At 37.6% G+C, this 21,516-nt stretch overlaps 1 protein-coding gene across 1 annotated transcript in view; it reads right to left on the bottom strand.

The window, feature by feature from the left end:
• Positions 1 to 21,516, bottom strand: part of SLC49A4 (solute carrier family 49 member 4) — an 86,428-nt gene that overhangs the window by 59,068 nt on the left and 5,844 nt on the right. Inside the window, exon 2 of the mRNA XM_045502270.1 lies at positions 18,268 to 18,361. Coding sequence (XP_045358226.1) covers positions 18,268 to 18,361 — 94 coding nt within the window. The remainder of the gene's footprint in view (positions 1 to 18,267; positions 18,362 to 21,516) is intronic.

Here is a 21,516-nt window from a genome sequence, read left to right as displayed (position 1 = left end):
GTTCAAGCCCCACGTTGGGCTCTGTGCTGACAGCTCAGAGCCTGGAGTCTGCTTTGGATTCTGTGTCTCCTTCTCTCTCTGCCCCTCCCTGGTTTGTGCTCTGTATCTCTCTATGTGTCTTAAAAATAAATAAACATTAAAAAAAAAAAAGTACAATGGAATATTACTCAGCCATAAAAAAGAGCGAAATCTTGCCATTTGCAACGACATGGATAGGGCTAGAAAGTATAATGTTAAATGAAATAAGTCAGAGAAAGACAAATACCATATGATATCACTCATATGTGGAATTTAAGAAACAAAACAAACGAGCAAAGGAAAAAAAAAAGAGAGAGAGAGAGACAAACCAAGAAATATACTTTTAACCACAGAGAACAAACTGATGGTTACCAGAGGGGAAGGAGGGGGGGGGGGCGGGATGATGAAAAAAAAATAATAAAATGCTATAAAACATTTCATGCCTACCCTGTGTCAGGTGATAGGAGTAAAAACAAAAACAAAAACAAAACAAAAATAAACAAAAACAGTCATTATAGTAGCTTCTAATAGAAAAGGAACTGGTTGAGAAACTGGAGGACTTAGGTTCTGGCCCAGCTCTGCAACTAACTAGTTGAATGATTCTGGGCAATACATCTTTGCGCAATTCCATTTCTTCTTGCATAAAACGAGATCAGTCTAAATTCAATATCCATTTACTGAGCATCTGTTAAGGTTAAGCTACTGTCATCACAGGAGTACGACATCCCCCCCAGTTCTAATACTCTGTGGCTTTAACTGTAAGGGTTAGTAAAAAAGTAGTTTCTTGTTTCTATTCCATTTGTTCTCTTGCTCATCTTTTCTCAATATTCTATTTAGTGCTCTATCCTATTCCTTGTCAAAGCCTCTACTCCCATTGCTCCTCCAATTCCCAACATACACATTCACATTCAAGAGTAGCCTTGAAGGAGAAGAGAAGCCAGAAGTCCAAAGAGCATATGCAGGAAAGGGAGGCAAGTCAACCTCTTCTGCCTTGGAGGTAGAGGAAGGGGAAGGAACAGTATATGTGATACACATGTGACACTTTTTCCCCCTGTTTTGCTATTCAATCACCAAGAGGACACCAAATCCTTTTTTTAAAAATAACTGCCACCTTAAGAGACTTAGAAAAAGTTTTTTGAATATAGAAGGAAATAATAAACAGGCATATGGGAGAGAGGTAGGGCCCTAATGTAGAGGCATAAGTGAGTGGGAAGTGAAATACGTGAATTAGGTCTGCTCAAATTTTTGAAAATGTTGGAAAAATTATTTGAAGACAAAAATAGCCCTAGGCATCATTACTACTACTAAATTAAGAAGACCGAAGACATTTTAAAATCTTCTTGTGAAAGGGGAACTATTTTCTAGATGACAAAAACAATTTACACTGTTTATGAAACTGAATACCTACTCCAAACACCAGTGGGTCCCAAGCTATAACAGAGCAATTTCATCTAGAAATACTTTGAAACAATTATCACTGAGTGGTTTTATTCGTGATTCGTGGTGGCACAACAGACAGTGCATGATGACTCATAGAGTAACCGCTTTGATATTTAATACATAAAGACATGTTCCTGAAAGGCTCATCTCATCTAGAAGGAGAAGGGCTGGAATAAGTAAATTTTATTGTGCCTAAAAATGTTAAGAGTAGAATGCAAACATGGAAAAAACAATCTGTTAACAAAACAAAAAACAAAACATGATAAAACACTATGAATCCTGAGAGAATTAAGGCATAAAACTCAGCTTATTGCCATAGTTTAACTATGTGTTACCTCTCATTGGAATCACAAATAGACTATTTTTTAAGCAGCAAACATAAGTCATACAAGGTGGAAGCTTGTGATAAAAATAGTATCCAAAACACGTATATCAGCACTAGGGACATTTCAGATGGGTTCTAAGTCTACAAGGTCACTGAACTTGGGGGGCCAACCTAAAACATGAATTGCCAGAGTGAAAAAATCACCTTGGGAATCAAAACATGCTAACTTGGTGTTTAAAATTTATTCTAGGGGCACCTGAGTGGCTCAGTCGGTTGAGCATCTGACTCTTGATTTTGGCTCATATCATGATTTCATGGTTCATGGATTTGAGCCACACGCTGGGCTCTGTGCTTGGGATTCTCTCTCTCTCTCTCTCTCTCTCTCTCTCAAAATAAATAAATTTTAAAAAATTACTGTAGTAGTTATGTGCCTTTTGCATTAAAAGTCATAATGCACAAACACATTCCTTACAAATGAACTCAATAAGGAGAATTGGACCCACAGGATTTTGGGTTAACTCCTGAATTCATGGGAAACTTGACAGGGAAATCTAGACCCTGCTCTTGCCAAATTCTTTGTGTTTTCCAGAGCACAGTCTTATTCTTTTTCACATTTGTATTCTAGAGTCCCTCAGGGCATGGCAGTTACTAAAATAACTGTTGTCCTGCAATATTAAGATTTTCATATTTGCCTGACACTGTTTTCTGTACGTATCATTAACTTACCCTATTTTATGAAATTAGTCCATAAAATATATGTGTATATATATATGTATACATGTATCTATACATATATATATAATATTTTTTTATTTTAGAGACAGAGAGAGAACACATATGCAAGTAGGGGACAGGGGAAGAGGGAGAGAGAATCTTAAGCAGGCTCCATGCTGAGCATGGACACGGGGCTCAGTCTCACGACCCTGGCACCCCTAAAAATATATTTAAAAATAAAATTCACTGTATATCTAAAATCTAGCTTTCCCATTTTAATGGTAATGCAAAATTAGAGGTATGTTTTTTCTGAAAACAGGTGGCCATAAGACTAAAATCATACAAATATTACAATAAACTCTATTCAATGACAATAAAGAAGATGAAATAATTTATAAACGGTTCAATACAAGCTATGTTATTTAATTTGTTCAACAAACATGTACTGAGTGTATGTACTGGGTAGGCATTGTGATGGGAATATGAAATTACAAAGCTAAAGCCCTTGCCCTTCAAATCCTTAGGAGTAGTTTAAGTGTCACCTATCAGCACTGTACCAGGAATATAAAGAAAAAGAAGGCATTAGTCCCGCCTTTAATGTTGTGGGGCCTGTGAGAAGAGTACTAATGGAGGTCCCTCAATATCTTCCTTCTCTTCTGACCTCTGGCTCTGGTCTGACAATATCATCGCATGTATGCACGTGGACCTGAAAGTCAGACTCCAAGCTTTGTCTTCCAAACAGCTGCTCCTTGGCAACCCCTTGAGCCTGGGGAGTACATAACAAGTATGGGGTCCACTCTTGGAAGAACAGACCTGAGAAAAAGGCCTGTTGCTGGCACATCTAGGGTCTTGTGTAGCTAGACTGTGATGAGAAGGGTGGGCACATCCCCCTGGCCCTACAGACTCCTCAGCACATAGGGAATAGTAAAGCTGAAGGAAAGCCAGAGTGGTAACTTTCAGGCAAGGAGCCCAGGGCAAGGACCCTTTGGCAGTACTGGCCACCCCAGAAAACAGTGTCAGGCAAATATGAAAATCTTAATATTGCAGGACAAGAGTTATTTTAGTAAGTGCCATGCCCTGAGGTACTCTAGAATACAAGTCCCCAACAACAGTGGGGATATAGAACAGGGGATGGTTTGGGGGACTGTTCTTAGCCATATAATAGATGTGGCTATAGGGAGATGACTGCATATTGGGAAGGCATATTTAAGTCCATAAAAATGTACAATAAGTGATTCAATATACATCAGAAGCTAAAAAAAGAGATCTGAGCTAAGAGCTATATATTGGGGTTGGGGAACAAACACTGGTGAATAGCAACATATATATATTTTTTATGTTTTTTGGGGGAGAAAGCACAAGCGGGGGAGGAGGGAAGACAGAGAGGGAGACACAGAAGCCGAAGCAGGCTCCAGGCTCCAAGCTGTCAGCACAGAGCCCAGTGCAGGGCTCGAACCCACCAACCGTGAGATCATGACCTGAGCCAAAGTCGGACGCTTAACCAACTAGGCCACCTGGGCACCCCACCAATATTTTTTAAATACAGGAAAAAGAGTCTAGAAAGACAACTAAGAAGGAGCAATTACAGAGGTAGAAAAAAAAAAAGGCGAAAGAACAGTACAGCAGCAACTAAGGAGAGGAGGGTTTGAGATGAGGATGAGTCGTTGACTCATCAAGTTCAACAGATCAGGTTAAACAGATCAGGTAGAGTTAAACAGAAAGATCATTTGGTATTTGAAATGTAACCATTAGATTCGGCAACATGGAGGTCATTCATGATCTGAGTAGAGCTGTTTCAGCAGAATGTTGAGGATGAAGTTAACACTTGTGAGGAAATGGAAATTTGGATTTAGACGGTGCCAGTAGTTAGATGCCAGAACAAAAATTAGGTATATAAGCTTGGCAAAGTGACAAGAAAAAAACACCCAAGCCTAAACGAATTGTCTGGACCAAAAAGTCTCCGTTGCCTTCACATACTGAAAGGCAAATGCAACTCACTGTGATTGTCCTAATGCTTTTTAGCACTCGTGAAAGCAGCTGGCTTTCAGAAATTAATACCTATTGATCTGGGCTGACTGTCAAGAGGAGTGATTCACAATCTTCAGTAAAAGGAAGCAGATCCCATAATTTAATGTCAATTTTTCTATGTCATCATTATATGCTTCAGTTTTGTTATGCAAGTTAAAGTTCCTTGCAGATAAGGACCATGGCTTCTAAATTTGCCACAGTGTCTCACGAAGTGTGGATGCTCTCTAGTAGAACAGAGACTGACTCAGGTACAGGGAAGTGGCGTTGCTGAAATACACTACTTGCATTGCAAAACTCTCAGTTACCTAGACACATACATCAGATCCTTTTTAAAAAGTTTAAATCCAGTGATACAAAAACCAAGATGATTAACAAATATTCTGGCAATAAAACTTAAAAAAACAAAACAAACAAACAAACAAACAAACAAAACCAATACTACACTGAGGGTGGTAAACGCATGGTCAATGCAAGTGAGGTAGACCCGGGAAGGGTGGAGAGAAGTTAGGATGGAGGCAGCTCCTGGGCAACAAGCTGTGCAGCAGAAAGGGAGCTCTCCAGACAGTTGACTCAGTAACTCATGGGCTTTAACTCTTGCCTCCTCACCTGAAACTTCACACCTGATAGTGGCCAGTACACATTCACTGTTAGGGGAATGCAAGTCTCGAACTCTGCAGGCCAAGATGTGACAGATCTGCCAAAGGCAGGTGTGCTGCCCTCTTTCTTCATCCCAGTCTCCTCTGATTCCTTGATTTATTCCCTCTCACCTTTCCCCAATGCTCTTTTTTCCCCTTTTTTACCTTTTTTCCTCCTACCTAGCTTCTGACTACTTCTGAGGCCAAGTTTGTCTCATCCTCACAAGTCAGGTGGCAAAATGGGTGAGAGAGTGATTTCCCTAACAGGCTGAGAGGATAATTAAAGACCTGGAGTTTTCTCCAGCAGCAGCAGAACTGGATGGTAGAGAGTAGGAAAACCAGGTGCTGCCCACTAGTGTCAGAACTGCTGAGGGTTGCTAGCCTTTGGTAGGCCTGGGGGGTGGGGGACAGGAGGGAAGGGGTATGGGGAAGGGAACTACAGACAGCCTCACAAAATCCTGCTCTTGCCCTGTGCACCTTCACCTTCAGCCTTCAATTAGCAAACCCCATCTCCCCCAAACCCCCCCACCCCCTGCCGCCCAGGCCTCAGTGGCACGTGGGATGGCATTTGCGCACAGCCACATTCCATTTCATATCATTCACTATACTACAGCTTTTCAAACAAATGCCAAGAGCTAAAGTTCAAACTGAAGATCCACAGCTCATGGTTTTCTAATGTACTTGACATTTTAGTTTGTATTTAATGATATTCTAGTATCCTAACCTTTTGCTTTCTGACATCCTGGAACAAATACTTGGGATTCCTCAACTATTTTCTATTTATAATATGTTTTAGAATTCGAATTTTTATAGCTGGAAGAGACTTCAAACCTCATCTAGATAACCCACCTCTGCATTTTACAGATATAAAAATTGAGTTCCAGAGAGGCTAATACATTTAAAATCATACTTATAATTTTATAACTTTCTTTTCTCCAAAAAGTATTGGGGGAAGCTCCAAAGTCATATAACTAGCTAATGGCTAAGCCAGGACTGGAAAATAATATAAAATCTGACTTAATCAGTCTACAAATCTCTCTACTCTTCCAACATGGTCTCATTCTCAAAGTTCTCTTAACATTATTAATAAAAATCATTGATTGTTAAGATAACTCAAGGTTCTCAGATCCAAAGGCATGCAAGTAGCTAGCATATTTTTTTTTCTGTGCATATATCTACTTTAGAAATCTATTACAACTAGCAGTAGTGATAATTGGTTTAGAAGATAGAAAATAGATAGAAAATTGGTTTAGAAACACAGTAGATACTTCCTCAGTGTAAGTCCAGCATTCTTAACTTTATGTATTTTTAATACAAAATAATTTAGAATTGACAACAATATTTACTTCTAAGACTCAATATGCCAATGTTTCAAAAACTTTCTCCCAATTCCTAATCATCCTGCATCAGAGTAAACTGGTGTGTTATAGAATTTCATGGATTTTGAAAATGGCAGAGTGCTAGAAATAGTTTTCCTTTATTTAGTCCAAGAAAATATACAGCAAAAAAGGGTCAGAGATGTCATGAATTAATTACTGAAGAAAGGAAGAAAGAGTTGATGGTGGAAAGGAATAAGCCTTCTAAAGACTGCTGTTGCAGTCTTCAGTTTTAAGAAAATCTATTTCAGGGGCCCCTAGGTGGCTCAGTTGGTTAAGCATTCAACTTCGGCTCAGGTCATGATCTAGCAGTTTGTGAGTTTGAGCCCCGCATCGGGCTCTGTGCTGACAGCTTGGAGCCTGGAGCCTGGAGCCTGCTTCCGATTCTGTGTCTCTTCCTCTCTCTGCCCCTCCCCCACTTGTGCTCTGTCTCTATCAAAAATAAATAAATGTAAAAAAATTTTTTTTAAGAAAATCTATTTCACTTTTATATCCTTTAATAATTTTGGCCAACTATGATTCAATATCTACCACGGGCAAGGCACCTATAGCTAGACACTAAAGAGAATATAAAGATGAATACATATTATGGTCTTGACCCTAAATAGCTTATGATAACTTATCAAGTACCAGTTACAGACAGTACATAAAAAAAACACAGGGAAGAGTATTAGACATCAGAAACCAAAACTTCTAGTCTTAGCTAAATTTATTACCTGTATAATCTTTGGTGAATCACCTATTCTCTTGGTGTTTCAACTTCTCCAAAGGTACTTTATCTCACAGGGGTTTTATTAAGGCCAAAAGTAATAATCTCTCAGCAAGGTAGAGGGGGGAAAATGGGTGTTGTCTTGGTCTAAGAGATGTCTACCTCCCCCCCACCCCATTTTGTCTCATAACTTTTTTCTGATCTTCTTTTATTTTGTCCTCTTAGTTTAAAAGTATATATACTCATAGTAGAAAAATGTATAAAGAAAAAAAAATCCAGGGCTGCCTGGGTGGCTCAGTCGGTTGAGTGCCGACTTTGGCTCAGGTCATGATCTAGCGGTTCATGGGTTCAAGCCCCGCATCAGGCTCTGTGCTGACAGCTCAGAGCCTGGAGCCTGCTTCGGATCCTGTGTCCCCCTCTCTCTCTCTGCTCCTCCCCTGCTCAGACTCTCTCTTTCTCTCTCTCTCTCTCTCTTAAAAATAAAATAAAAAACACCCCCCCAAAAAAAAAGAAAAAAGAAAAAAATTAAGTTCACTAACTCAATTACATAGCCCAGACAACCATACTAATGTATTTAAAACAAATTTTATGTTAATGTTTATTTATTTTTGAAAGAAAGAGAGTGCAAGCGGGGGAGGGGCAGAGAGAGAGGGAGACACAGAATCCAAAGCAGGCTCTAGGCTCTGAGCTGTCAGGATGGAGACCAATGCAGGGCTTGAATCCACAAACTGTGAGATCATGACCGGAGTCAAAGATGGCAAAGACTAAGCCACCCAGGAGCTTCTTTTTTTCTTTCAGTTCTCCCCCCACCCCCTGCTCCGCCCCAATGCATCTCTCAATACTTAAGCATAGGTAACCACAAAAACCATACTGAATATACAGTTTTATCCACTAAGTCATTTCTTTTTTTTTTTCTTTTTTTTTTTTACATTTATTTATTTTTGAGACAGAGAGAGACAGAGCATGAACGGGGGAGGGTCAGAGAGAGAGGGAGACACAGAATCTGAAACAGGCTCCAGGCTCTGAGCTGTCAGCACAGAGCCCGACGCGGGGCTCGAACTCACGGACTGCGAGATCATGACCTGAGCCGAAGTCAGTTGCCCAACCGACTGAGCCACCCAGGCGCCCCTCCACTAAGTCATTTTAACTTCATAGTCTGTCATAAGCATCTTCTCATTAAAGATTCTTGGTAATCATAACAGCATGACAGTTTACTATGCAGATAGACAAAACTTATTTAACCATTTTCCTAATGTTTGCTACTTACTTGCTAATATTAATAATGCTGTTGTGACAATCTTTGTATGTAAATATTTGCTACTTCCCAAATTACTTCTTTAGGGTCAATAAGTCAAAGGATATGAACATTTTAGGTTTTATGAAACATACTCCCAAATTGTTTTCAGAAGGATATGTAGTAATTTATATCCCCATTAGTTGTGATTGATGTTTGTCTCACCAGCATTAAGTGTCACCAGTATTGAGTGTCACCATTAAGAACACACACACACACACATACACACAAATAACTTGGTGTTTAGTTTTCTAATGCTCTTGTAACAAATTACCATAAAACTTGTGGCTTTAAAACAACACAAATTTACTATCTTACAGCTCTGTAAATCAGAATCCAACATGGGTCTCACTGGGCCAAAATCAAGGTGTCAGCATGGCTATGTTCCTTTATAGAGGCTCTAGAGAATAATCAGTTTCCTTGCCTTTTCTGGTTTCTAGAGGCCCCCTTCCTGTTTTCAAAGCTAGCAACAGAGATTTGAGTCCTCTCAGGCTGCATATCTCTGACTTCCTCTTCAGTCTCTTTTAAGGACTTTTGTGATTACACTGAGCCCACATGAATAACTCAGGATAAGCTCCTTATTTTAAGGTTAGCTGATTAGCAAATTTAATTCCATCTGCAACCAAAGCATTCCCTCACCATGTAACATAACATATTCATAGGTTTCAGAGATGAGAGCATGGATATCCTTTGGGGCTGGGGGCATTATTCTGCCTACCACACTTGGTAAGGCCAAAAGGCATCTCCTCATTTTAATCTGCATTTCTTTTTTGATTACTGGTCTTTTTCCCCTACTGGTGTATTGCAATCTTTCTCATTTTGAGTGAATGCTTTATATATTTATCTACATTATTTACCTGCATTTTAACTGGGTACATGGCTGCTGAGCTGTATTTCTAGACTCTCTTACAGAAGGGCTTTAATCTGTTTTAAGACAGGGGTGGCCGGGGCGCCTGGGTGGCGCAGTCGGTTGAGCGTCCGACTTCAGCCAGGTCACGATCTCGCAGTCCCTGAGTTCGAGCCCCGCGTCGGGCTCTGGGCTGATGGCTCAGAGCCTGGAGCCTGTTTCCGATTCTGTGTCTCCCTCTCTCTCTGCCCCTCCCCCGTTCATGCTCTGTCTCTCTCTGTCCCAAAAATAAATAAACATTGAAAAAAAAAAATTAAAAAAAAAAAAAAAAAAAGACAGGGGTGGCCATGTGACTAAGTCTACAATGGGATGTGAGTACAAATGACATATACAACCTCTTCGTCATCACCTAAAGATGAAGTAATTGCCCTGGATGTCCTACTTCCCCTTCCTGTGGGCTAGAATGAGAGTATGACTATGAGCCGGCTTCAACCACTTGGACGAGGACATCCCTCTAGGGGATGTTACAACAACAACAGAAAAGAAACTTGGGTCCTTGGAGGGCCTTGTGGAACAGAGCTGCCTACCTGCTTTGAGCAAATCTCAAGCAATCCACTATCTTTTAGACTACTTTTTTTTTTTTTTCCAGAGAAAAATAAACTTCTATCTCATTGAGTCTGTGTATTTTTGGTATCTTTATTATATAGCTTAGCTTTTTATACCTTACTAATGCATAGGCTGTCAATAAATGCTGACTGTTGAATTATGAATTTGAAGGATGAAATCTGGAAACCAACATTTGTTATTTATGTCTACTGTATCTGTTTTTCCATTCACCCTCCTAAATTGCTTATATATTTTTATATTATTCTATCGGTTATCTATCATACTTGCAACACATATTTTTCCCAGTTTGCGTTTTAACTTTGATTTGTTTTGAAGCATAAAGGTTCAAATGTTTATGTAGTCAAACCTATAAATCTTTCCCTTTGTGATCTTTTTCATGGTTTTTATGCTTGGAAAAAAGAAATCTCTTTAGAGATAAGATTAATTTTCCCTGATACTGTCTCACTGTTAAATACTCAGCTCATCACTCCATCTGGAATATATTTTGATGTATGTAAGGTAACCAAATAAGTAACTGATTTTCCCAAACACATATTAGATAAACCTACTTAATAAAATATGATTTGTTTAATAACCTACTGACTTATAGGTTTTTAATTATGTTAAATTATTATCAACATCTACTACTGGCCTATTTTATTCCTATAATGATTTTGTTGCAGATAAAATAATATTTTAATTGTTTGTTCCTTTTGACATTAAGAGAAAAAAAATCTAGGGCAAATCTTTATTCAAAAGAAAAAAATTGGGATTTACAACAGACTCTGAATATACTCCTCATAACTTTCAACTCAGCCTACTCCGGAAATCCTATCAACATGTGTGATTATGATTATGTAAAGTAGGGAAGGAGAGGGGTATGATGAGGGAGGGGCCCATGGGGAATTCTAGAATTCTAACTTAGGTAATGGGTACATGGCTGCCTGTTTTGTTTGTTTATTTATTTATTTATTTATTTATTTATTTATTTTATTATTATTTTTTTAATATATGAAATTTATTGTCAAATTGGTTTCCATACAACACCCAGTGCTCATCCCAAAAGGTGCCCTCCTCAATACCCATCACCCACCCACCCTTCCCTCCCACCCCCCATCAACCCTCAGTTTGTTCTCAGTTTTTAACAGTCTGTTATGCTTTGGCTCTCTCCCACTCTAACCTCTTTTTTTTTTGGCTGCCTGTTTTATGATTATTTCCCTAAAGTGTACATACATGTTTATGTACTTTTCTATACGTATATTATGTTTAACCTAAACAAAGTAAATAAAAATATTCATATAAGATACTGAATGGGCCCTTGGAAGAAATGTCTCAAAAATCACCATATCCTAAAGATAACCAAAAGAGGAAAAAGTATTATCCACAGCTTTCTATTTTTTTATCATGTTAAATGCTAATGAAGATGAGTTATCTTTGCCTACCAATCTCCCTCATCCAGAGCCCATATTACCACCATGCAGAAACAGTAGTGAAACTTGACCCCTGGAGGCTTAAGAGTCAAACTGGGGCAAATAAAATTATTGAATAAAGGCTAAATCTTAATCTGCTTCAAGACATTAAATACATTATGTGATTATATTGCAGGATGGGCAAGCACAATGCAATGTGCTTAATCATTTAAAGTGAGGATGCTAGAACTTAGGGAGTAGTTCTGAAACTTAAATGAACATAAAATTAACTAAAAGAGCGTGTTCAAACTGTTGATTCTGGAGATTCATTCCAGAGACCACATCAGTGGAACTACAGTGGGGCACAGGGATCTGCATTTTTAATAAGCAGGTAGTCTGTAAACCATACTTTTAAAAAACACTGACCTAAGGAAATCTGAATCTTAATGTATTTTACAGAGAAAAGTCTTAATCCTGAAATCTATCAACTGTTCATTTTTACACGGAAAGGTTTCTATTTCTATACTGGGGAAATCTGCATATAACCCTTCTTTGCCTTTCCTTCTCTTATTCTTGTTACTAAAACTCTAACATGGTCACTTTAGTTTCACTTAACTAGTGTCTTCAGTCAAAAAGGTAATATATGCACATGGTAAAAATATTTCCAAGAATAGGAAAGAGTACCAAAAAAAAAAAAAAAAAAAAAAAAAAAGTAAATCTCCCCTCAACCCCAGACTTCTAGTTCTCCAGACATCTTTCTCAGAAACAATATAATGGTTTCTTTCAAAAACAGTTCCTTGCCAAACACTGGCACATACATCCCTCCCACTTTTTTCTAAGTAGGAACATTTTAAACATAACATGTTACATAATATGTAAACTTTGCATTTAAAAAAAAAACTTGACACTGTATCTTGGAAACATTTCTGTTCAGCACTTAACAGAACTTTCACTTCCTTTTCACAGCTGCATACTATTCCATCATACACTTCACCATAACCAATCCTCTTTTGAAGACACTACCCTTCTGACCAGTCATCTACTATTACAAGCCAAGCTGCATAAACATGCTTATCCTTGCAAACTGGTAGAGCTTTATATGTGGGCTAATTTTTTAGAAGTGTAAATATTGGGTTAAAGGACAATTGCATTTTGAATCTACTAAATACTGTCAAAATACCCTCCAAATAGGAATGCCCCAAACTACTCGCACATCAGTGGTGCCCGTTTTTTCCTACCCTGAGCAACATACCATGTCATCACACTTTTTCATCTTTGCCAATAAAAAGACATCTACTTGCTGTTTTAATTTTCATTTCTTTAATTATGACAGAGAGCTTAATATCTTTCCCTAAGTTTACGTCATCTATATTTCAATATCTGTAATTGCTCACTCATACCTGTCACTCATTTTCCTACTAAGTTATTTTATTTGAAGGAATTCTTTTCAACTAAAATTCAACAACTTTATTGTTGCAAATATTCCCCAGTTTTTAACTTGTGACTTTGTTTTGTAGTATATTTAATCTGAAGATAATATAAGTTTTTATGTGGTCAGATGTATGAAGCCTTTTTTTTTCTCACATCAGAATCTTTTTTTAACTTGTTTTATTTTTTATTTTTTTAAATTTACATCCAAATTAGTTAGCATATAGTGAAACAATGATTTCAGGAGTAGATTCCTTAGTGCCCCTTACCCATTTAGCCCATCTCCCCTCCCACTACCCCTCCAGTAACCCTCAGTTTATTCTCCATATTTAAGAGTCTCTTATGTTTTGTCCCCCTCCCTGTTTTTATATTATTTTTGTTTACCTTCCCTTACGTTCATCTGTTTTGTCTCTTAAAGTCCTCATATGAGTGAAGTCATATGATTTTTGTCTTTCTCTGACTAATTTCACTTAGCATAATACCCTCTGGTTCCATCCACATAGTTGTAAATGGCAAGATTTCATTCTTTTTGATTGCCGAGTAATACTCCATTGTATATATATACCACATCTTCTTTATCCATTCATCCATCGATGGACATTTGGGCTCTTTCCATACTGTGGCTATTGTTAATAGTGCTGCTGTAAACATGGGGGTGCATGTGTCCTTTCGAAACAGCACACCTGTATCCCATGGGTAAATGCCTAGTAGTGCAATTGCTGGGTTGTAGGGTAGTTCTATTTTTAGTTTTTTGAGGAACCTCCATACTGTTTTCCAGAGTGGCTGCACCAGCTTGCATTCCCACCAACAATGCAAAAGAGATCCTCTTTCTCTGCATCTGTTGTTCCCTGAGTTGTTAATGTTAGCCATTCTGATAGGTGTAAGGTAGTATCTCATTGTGGTTTTGATTTTTATTTCCCTGATGATGAGCGATGTTAAGCATTTTTTCATGTGTCGGTTGGCCATCTGGATGTCTTCTTTGGAGAAATATCTATTCATGTCTTTTGCCCATTTCTTCACTGGATTATTTGTTTTTTGGATGTTGAGTTTGACAAGTTCTTCATAGATTTTGGATACTAATCCTTTACCTGATATGTCATTTGAGAATATCTTCTCCCATTCCGTCGGTTGCCTTTTAGTTTTGCTGATTGTTTCCTTCGCTGTGCAGAAGCTTTTTATTTTGATGAGGTCCCAGATGAAGCCTTTCTTTTATGGCTTCTGGGACTTGTGTAGGAAGGCCTTCCCCATGCAAAAAGTATTGAAAAATAGTCTCATGTTCTAACACTTTTATGGTTCTTTTTTTTTTTTACATTTAAATTTTTGATCCAATTTGAATTTACTTAAGTGGTAAGACAGAGATTTAAGGTTTTTCTTCATTTTTTTTGGTCCCCAGATAGCTAAGTAATTATCACAAAACCATTTAATAAACAATATTTCTGACATGGTTATTTCTTTTCTTTCTATTCTATTCTATTCTATTCTATTCTATTCTATTCTATTCTATTCTTAAGTAATCTCTACACCCAATGTGGGGCTTGATCCTACAACCCTGAGGTTAAGAGTCACATGCTCCACCAACTGAGCCAGCCATTTTGGTCATTTTAAATGGAATTTTGCCAGCCACAAGCATTTTACAATCGAATATATTTCTTTAAAAAAAATCTATGTTTACTAGAACCATACTATTTACCTTTCTAACACACATTAGTAAATTTTTATCTATTATTTATATTAATGAAAACTATACTGAACTAGAAGATAATATGGCATGTGTTAGGGATTTGCTGGATAAACACATATGATTAACAGCAGATATAACTTAAGTTCACCTTCCAGAAATCTTCATTTACTGGGCATGCAATATCATATAGTGCTATAGAGCAATGTCATCTATAATTTTTTTGTATGATCTGCTTCCCAATCATAGAAGACATGCTTTATAGTTCATTATTCTAAGTTCCTTATTTATCCATGACGTTAATAGAAGTGGCAAAATAATTTCCTTGAATTTTTATTGGTACTATGCAGATAAAAGAAATATTGATACCATGCAGAGGTACAGCACCAATAGGAAGGTGGTAAGAAAAATCCTGATTGAGAAAAGAGCTTGTCAGAAGCTGCTATTTTCATGTCTTGAGACTTACAGAAGCTAAGATATAGGAAGCCAAGGGTGGAGGGTCACTATTCCTGAAGACTGGGTCTGAGACTCAAAAAGCTCCAAGTAAAACAGGGGCACAAAATATAGACGGCCAAATACTCTTTTCAGTGCTAGTCTAATCCATGTTAAAGGTCTTTACCCCTTCCCGCTGTGTATCAGGATGGACACTGAAGCTTAAAAGTGGTGATCTATTGAACCTGCTAGTCAAAAATACATATTCTAATTGTAGCATTTTCATTTTAACAGCTGCATATGCATTGTTAATACTACTGCTTAAAAGAAATACTGTATGGACATAAAACGAAGTGTCATTTTAAGGAGATAATATTCCTACATTCTTTATAGATGAACATATAAGGACTGAAAATTCAATTTATACCCTCTTTTTATGAAAGATTCAATCTCTCTGAACTCTTTATTTTAGCAGTTCTCTTTCATCTCTCTTTGTTTACATTTCTTTATGAGCTCTATTTCTTTTTCATATCATCTTCTTCACCAAGATGGAGGGTCAACTCTTCATTATTCCTAGAATTTTACAACTGGAAAGGATATAAAGGGAAATAAGACTACAGAGAATAATATGGATGGCCCATTACAGAAGAAAAGCTAACAAAAATATTAATGGGCTTTTTGAAAGAATGCATCATTAAAGTTAAGTTTACTGAAGTTTGTACTTAAAAACTGTGGATGCTTAAAAAAAAAACCCGTATGTTTGAAAAATTATGAACATCTCAAACACAATAATGAAACTCATCTGTTAAAACCTCACTCAAAAGGATAGGAAATGAAGACTAGTTTTCCACAGAAACCCATCATCTCTCACCTGGTTTATTGCACCAGTTCCCCAACTGGTTTTCTCATTCCTGCCCTTGACCGTCAGCATCAGTCTATTCTCAACAGAGCAGCTTATGACCAAGGTTCTCCTCAACTCAAAACCACCAATGGTTTTCTAGCTCAGAAAAAGCTAAGGTCTTAAAGGACCCTGTCTCATGCTCCCACCACTCCATAACCAGGCTGGTCTCATCATTTCCTGTCACTCTTCCCATGAAATCTCTCATATCTCACATGGCTCCAGCCACACCAGCCTCCCTGCCAGGCAGGCACATTCTTCCCTTCCCACCCTTTACACTTGCTGTTCTTCCTAGAATGCTTGGCCCCCAGATAATGTATGGTCCATTCTTTGGGTTTTTACCCCATAAAGTTATCTTCCTAGTAAGCGTTTTTTTTTTTGTTTGTTTGTTTGTTTGTTTTTGGCCATTCTTTCTGAGATTTCACCATCCTTCCCTTGACATTTCAAATCTTTCCTTCCTACTTTATTTTTTCTCCATAACACATACTATATATTTTATTTACTTATCTATCTTACCGCCTCTTTCCCCAACCAGAATGTAAACTCCAAGAGACAAGCATTTGTCTATAGCGTTCTCTGTTGTATTCCCCATGTCCAGAAAAGAGCTTGGCACACAGTGAATTCTGTCGAGTAACTAAACTGATAAATGAATAAACAAATAAAAGAATGACTCCAATTTGGGCTCTCATGTCTTCTTTCCTGGTCTCCTACCAACTATCTCTCCCTTCTGTAATCAATCCTACATACCTCAAATCAGGAGTTTACCCAATACAGGTCAGGTCCTATTGTTGCTCTGAGCCACTTAAGAACTAAGTGGCTTCCAACTGCCCATTAAGGAAAACACAATTCTACAGGACGGCATCTAAGATCCCTCATATTCTGGATAACCTTTTCTAAACTCATCTCTTTATATCCCATTCTTATACCTTATCCCGTAGACCAGTGTTTCCCAAACTTGAGTAATCTATGAATCCTTTTTTTAAAAATTTTGTTTAATTTTTATTTATTTTTGAGAAAGAGAAAAAGATAGACCATGAACTGGGGAGGGGCAGAGAGAGAGGGAGACACAGAATCTGAAGCAGCTCCAGGCTCTGAGCTATCAGCACAGAGCCTGACGCAGGGCCTGAACCCACAAACCATGAGCTCATGACCTGAGCCAAAGTCAAATGTTTAACGGGTTGAGCCACCCAGATGCCCCTATGGGTCCTCTTTAAAGGGGAAAAATTTCTCAATGAGTTTCAAGATCACATCCTATGGCCCCAGTTTAAGGAACACTAATTTAAGAAATTGATGTTCTGATCAGTAAAAATGTCTTTTAGTTACAGATTATTACTGGTAAAATAATTTTTAATATTCTAACCAACAGGAAAATAAAGCTTTAAAATTTTCTTGTACCTTGTGCCCTCTGAGAATACATCCAGAGACTCCAGTTGCAGAAATGATGCTGTACACAAACGAAGCTACCTATCCATCCCAGAAGAGGCCTATGCTTACCTACCTCTATGCCTTCATTCCTGCTATTCTTCTACTCTGTAATATTCTTTCCCCAAACTACAGTTATCAAATTCTACTCACCCTCCAATGCCTTGTTTAATTATCACCCCCTTCATGAACTTTTTTTTTATTGCTTATTCATTTATTTTGAAAGAGAGAGAGAAAAAACACCAGTTGGGGAGGGGCAGTGAAGGGAGAGAGAATCCCAAGCAGGCTCCATGCTTAGCGCAGAGCCCAATGTGGGGCTCAATCTCATGACTGTTGAGATCAGGACCTGAGCCAAAATCAAAAGTCAGCCACTTGGGCACCTGGGTGGCTCAATCAGTTAAGCATCTGACTTTGGCTCAGGTCACGATCTCACAGTTCACAAATTTAAGCCCCACGTTGGGCTCTGTGCTGACAGCTCAGAGCCTCGAGCCTGCTTCAGATTCTGTGTCCCCCTCTCTCTCTTGAGCTCTGTCTCTCTCTCTCTCTCTCAAAATAAATACACACTGAAAAAAAATTTTTTTTAAAAGAGATGCTTAACAGACTGAACCACCCAGGTGCCGCTTGAACTCTTTTTGACACCCTCAGCCAAAACTTCTCTCAGTCTCTCAGGACAGTTTTATACTTCTTCTACTGCATTAACTACTTTATTCTTCTTTATGTTATACTATGATTTTCCTGTGGTCACTATAGCTCCTAGATAGCATGAAGATTAATTGTTCTTTTTATTTACAGAAAAACTAGTAGAGTCCTCTTCCATATGACAACTAATAAATGTTTATTGAATTAATCATCATGTAGGGGGAAAAATAAATGCTAATATAAATATGACCTTCTACTGGAGACTCTTAAAACTGGAACTATTTACTAAAAGCTTATAACCAAACATATATAATATACTCATAAAAAAGAGAAAAATGTGGGATAAATTTTAAGTTATTTATGATTTACCTTCTTTTAAGCATTAAGTCTGATACAGGTATGCATCTTAGACCAGTTCCCAAAACCATAAGGAAGGATGTCAGAAGCACAGTTACCCGAAGACCTAAGAGGAAACAAAAACATCTGGATTATTTTTTAAATCCTTTTCACATATGTCCGATGTCAAAAGCAAAGATTTTTTTACTCAATCATAATGATGTTATATTCTAATATTATAGCTTTTTGCTAAAACTACAAATGGGGGAAAAAATTCTACATGCTGAAAATGAAAGGATTCTAACTTTAATAGAAAACTTGAATGATCACACCAAGGAAGAAGTTCCAATAGCCCTAGTTTTTCAAAATGAATGGCTACAATGTTTTGTTCACATAGAACACTAAAAATATAGAACATAATTTTAAAGGAGTAGGTATTTTAGCTTTATACGTCCAATATGAAATTTCCAATTTTCAAATGCAAGTTGCAAAAATTCTAACCTGCTCCTATAAAGATTTTTAAGGTGATAGACCACTGCTTTAAATTTTCTTGAAAAATGACAACTAGCTAATTATGTATTTGATCTTATAATCAGTACAAGCTAATGCTTGTTATATGAGGTGGTCCTTTTAGAACACTTTGATAATACAATAACGGTCTTTTTATTTTTCTTGACTTATCAGATGGCTTTCAATTCACAGAATGATACAGTTTTAAAAAAGGTTTAGGGCACCTGGGTGGCTCAGTCAGTTAAGCAACTGACTTCGGCTCAGGTCATGATCTCACGGTTCGTGGGTTCGAGCCCCGCATCGGGCTCTGTGCTGACAGCTCGGAGCCTGGAGCCTGCTTCAGATTCTGTGTCTCCCTCTCTCTCGGCCCCTCCCCCACTTGTGCTCTGTCTCTCTCTCTCTCTCAAAAATAAATTTAAAAATGTAAAAAAAAAAAAAATTAAAAAAAAAAGGTTTAGAACTTTATAATATTGATCAGATAGCTTTTCCCTTTCTATCTCAAATAAAATAAATTATTTTTAAAATGTGTGCCAATGGTCAGTCACATGGATAACAAGGTAAAAGAGAATATAAAAACATTAAAATAAGATAAACAAAAACACACACAATATTCTAGCTATGGCAGAATAATATAATGGGACTATAAATTCCTACTGTTCAAATGCTGCATTTTTTTTTTTTAACATTTATTCATTTTTTGAGAGACAGAGAGAGAGAGCACAAGCAGGGGAGGGGCAGACACAGAATCCGAAGCAGGCTCCAGGCTCTGAGCTGTCAGCACAGAGCCCGATGCGGGGCTTGAACTAATGAAATGCGAGATCATGACCTGAGCTGAAGTCGGACGCTTAACAGACTGAGCCACCCAAGGGGCCCCTTGAATGCTGTATTTCTGTTACAACTAAACTAATACCACCTTGCTGTTTGTGGCAACCACATCACACAGGGGGCTCTTACCAAGTATGTGGGAAAAGGGACGACATTTCTTCCAATTTCTCCTAAACTCAACACTTCCTTGAAGCCATTTCATAGTGAATAGACTTAATGCACATTTTTTAGTGCAAATGTTTCTTTTTTCCAGATCTTTTTTTTTTGAAAGATGGGAGATGGTTAAGTATTTTGGTTTTAAGGGCTTTTCTGCTTTAAAGTGTTAAAAACAAGACAACAGGCCAAAAATAGAGTTGCTCATGCAAAGCCTCATGTCACCAAACTAAATGGGCTTCATTATTTTTGGTTCTCCCAGAAATGGATCTCTAATCTAGTCAACCAGTGCTAGTGAGTTAACCTGCCTGACAGAGAGACCCCTTCTGTCCCCTTAAGGAAGACGACCTTGCCACAACCAATCCAACTTCCTTTGCTCCATTCTGTGTATAAAAGTCTTTCATTTTGTACAGCTCCTTGGAACTCCTTTCTATATGAGCATATATGCTCATATGCTATATGAGATCCTGTCTGATTCATGAATCATTGAATAAAGCCAATAAGTATCTTTAAATTTACTCAGTTGAATTTTGTTTCTTAACCAAGGAAATTGAAAGTCAACAAAACTATAATTATGCAGATTAAACATAGCAAGGAAAATAAACGAGATCTGCATCAGGCACACACATGCCACATTGAGGATAATGTGTGATATGAACTGAGTTAGCTTTATGATATTCTTATATGATTTGAATATGATTAATACAACTTGGCAGAAGGAATACCATAGAAAATTGTGTTTCCCAGTAAGAAGTAATATATACATACTGTTCATTTACTGTTTCTATTAAGAGAATGCAGATTTTAAACACACATTATAGCCACAGGAAATAGAGTGTAATTAATAATAAGTACATTCATCGTCATAAACATGCTAAACTTGCAAAATGTTGCTCTTATAAGGTTATATGGGGTGTCCTATGAGATACTGAAGAAAATTTTATAGATTTGGGACTAGAAGGCTTACCTCCTAAATGATATTTTTTTTTCTAAGTATTTGGTTTGTAATTAAGGCAAGCAGCCACCAAGTAAGCAGTGAGGCATTGTTTATGGCCATATAGTCCAAATAACCAGGCTTCCTATTATTACTGCTGAAGGTCAGCACACTTTTCTACTCAATTATAGTTTTTATCAAATAAATGACAATATAACAGTTAAATATATACATTTTAGAACAAACAAGTTGTGAAAAGCTGATTATTAAAGCAATCTCACAAGTACCACTTGTGGCTTTCTTGCTTACCTTTTTTTAAATTAATTTTTGTTTTAGTGTTTATTTATTTTTGAGAGAGACAGAGACAGAGAGAGAGGAATGCAAGCTGGAGAGGGGCAGAAAGAGAGGGAGACAGAGAGTCCAAAGCAGGCTCCAGGCTCTGAGCTGTCAGCACAGAGTCCGACGCAGGGCTCAAACTCACAAACTGCATGACCTGAGCCGATGTTGGACGCTTAACTGACTGAGCCACCCAGGGTACCCCTTTTCTTGCTTATTTTTAATTGCTGCCAAGTATTACTTAATCCATCCCAGATGATGCTCAATTCCGAAAAGAATGCTTTCTTTATCGCATTCGAGTCTTGACAAGGAGGAACTCTATAATTTCATGTAATCAAAAAAGACATCAACTGATTTTAGGAAGGAGAGGTATGAAGACCCTAGGAAAATAGCTTATGAGACATCTAGTACTTTTACATAAATAAGTAGATACCAAGTGATTATGGTATTGGGATATGAATGCCAAAAACCATCTGATGAAAGGTTTTAGAACAATTTCAGAAGACCAAACATGATTGAAAATA

Source organism: Leopardus geoffroyi, chromosome C2, assembly GCF_018350155.1.
Source record: "Leopardus geoffroyi isolate Oge1 chromosome C2, O.geoffroyi_Oge1_pat1.0, whole genome shotgun sequence".
In the NCBI taxonomy this organism is placed as follows: Eukaryota; Metazoa; Chordata; class Mammalia; order Carnivora; family Felidae; genus Leopardus; species Leopardus geoffroyi.
This window is presented reverse-complemented; position numbering and strand designations above follow the sequence as displayed.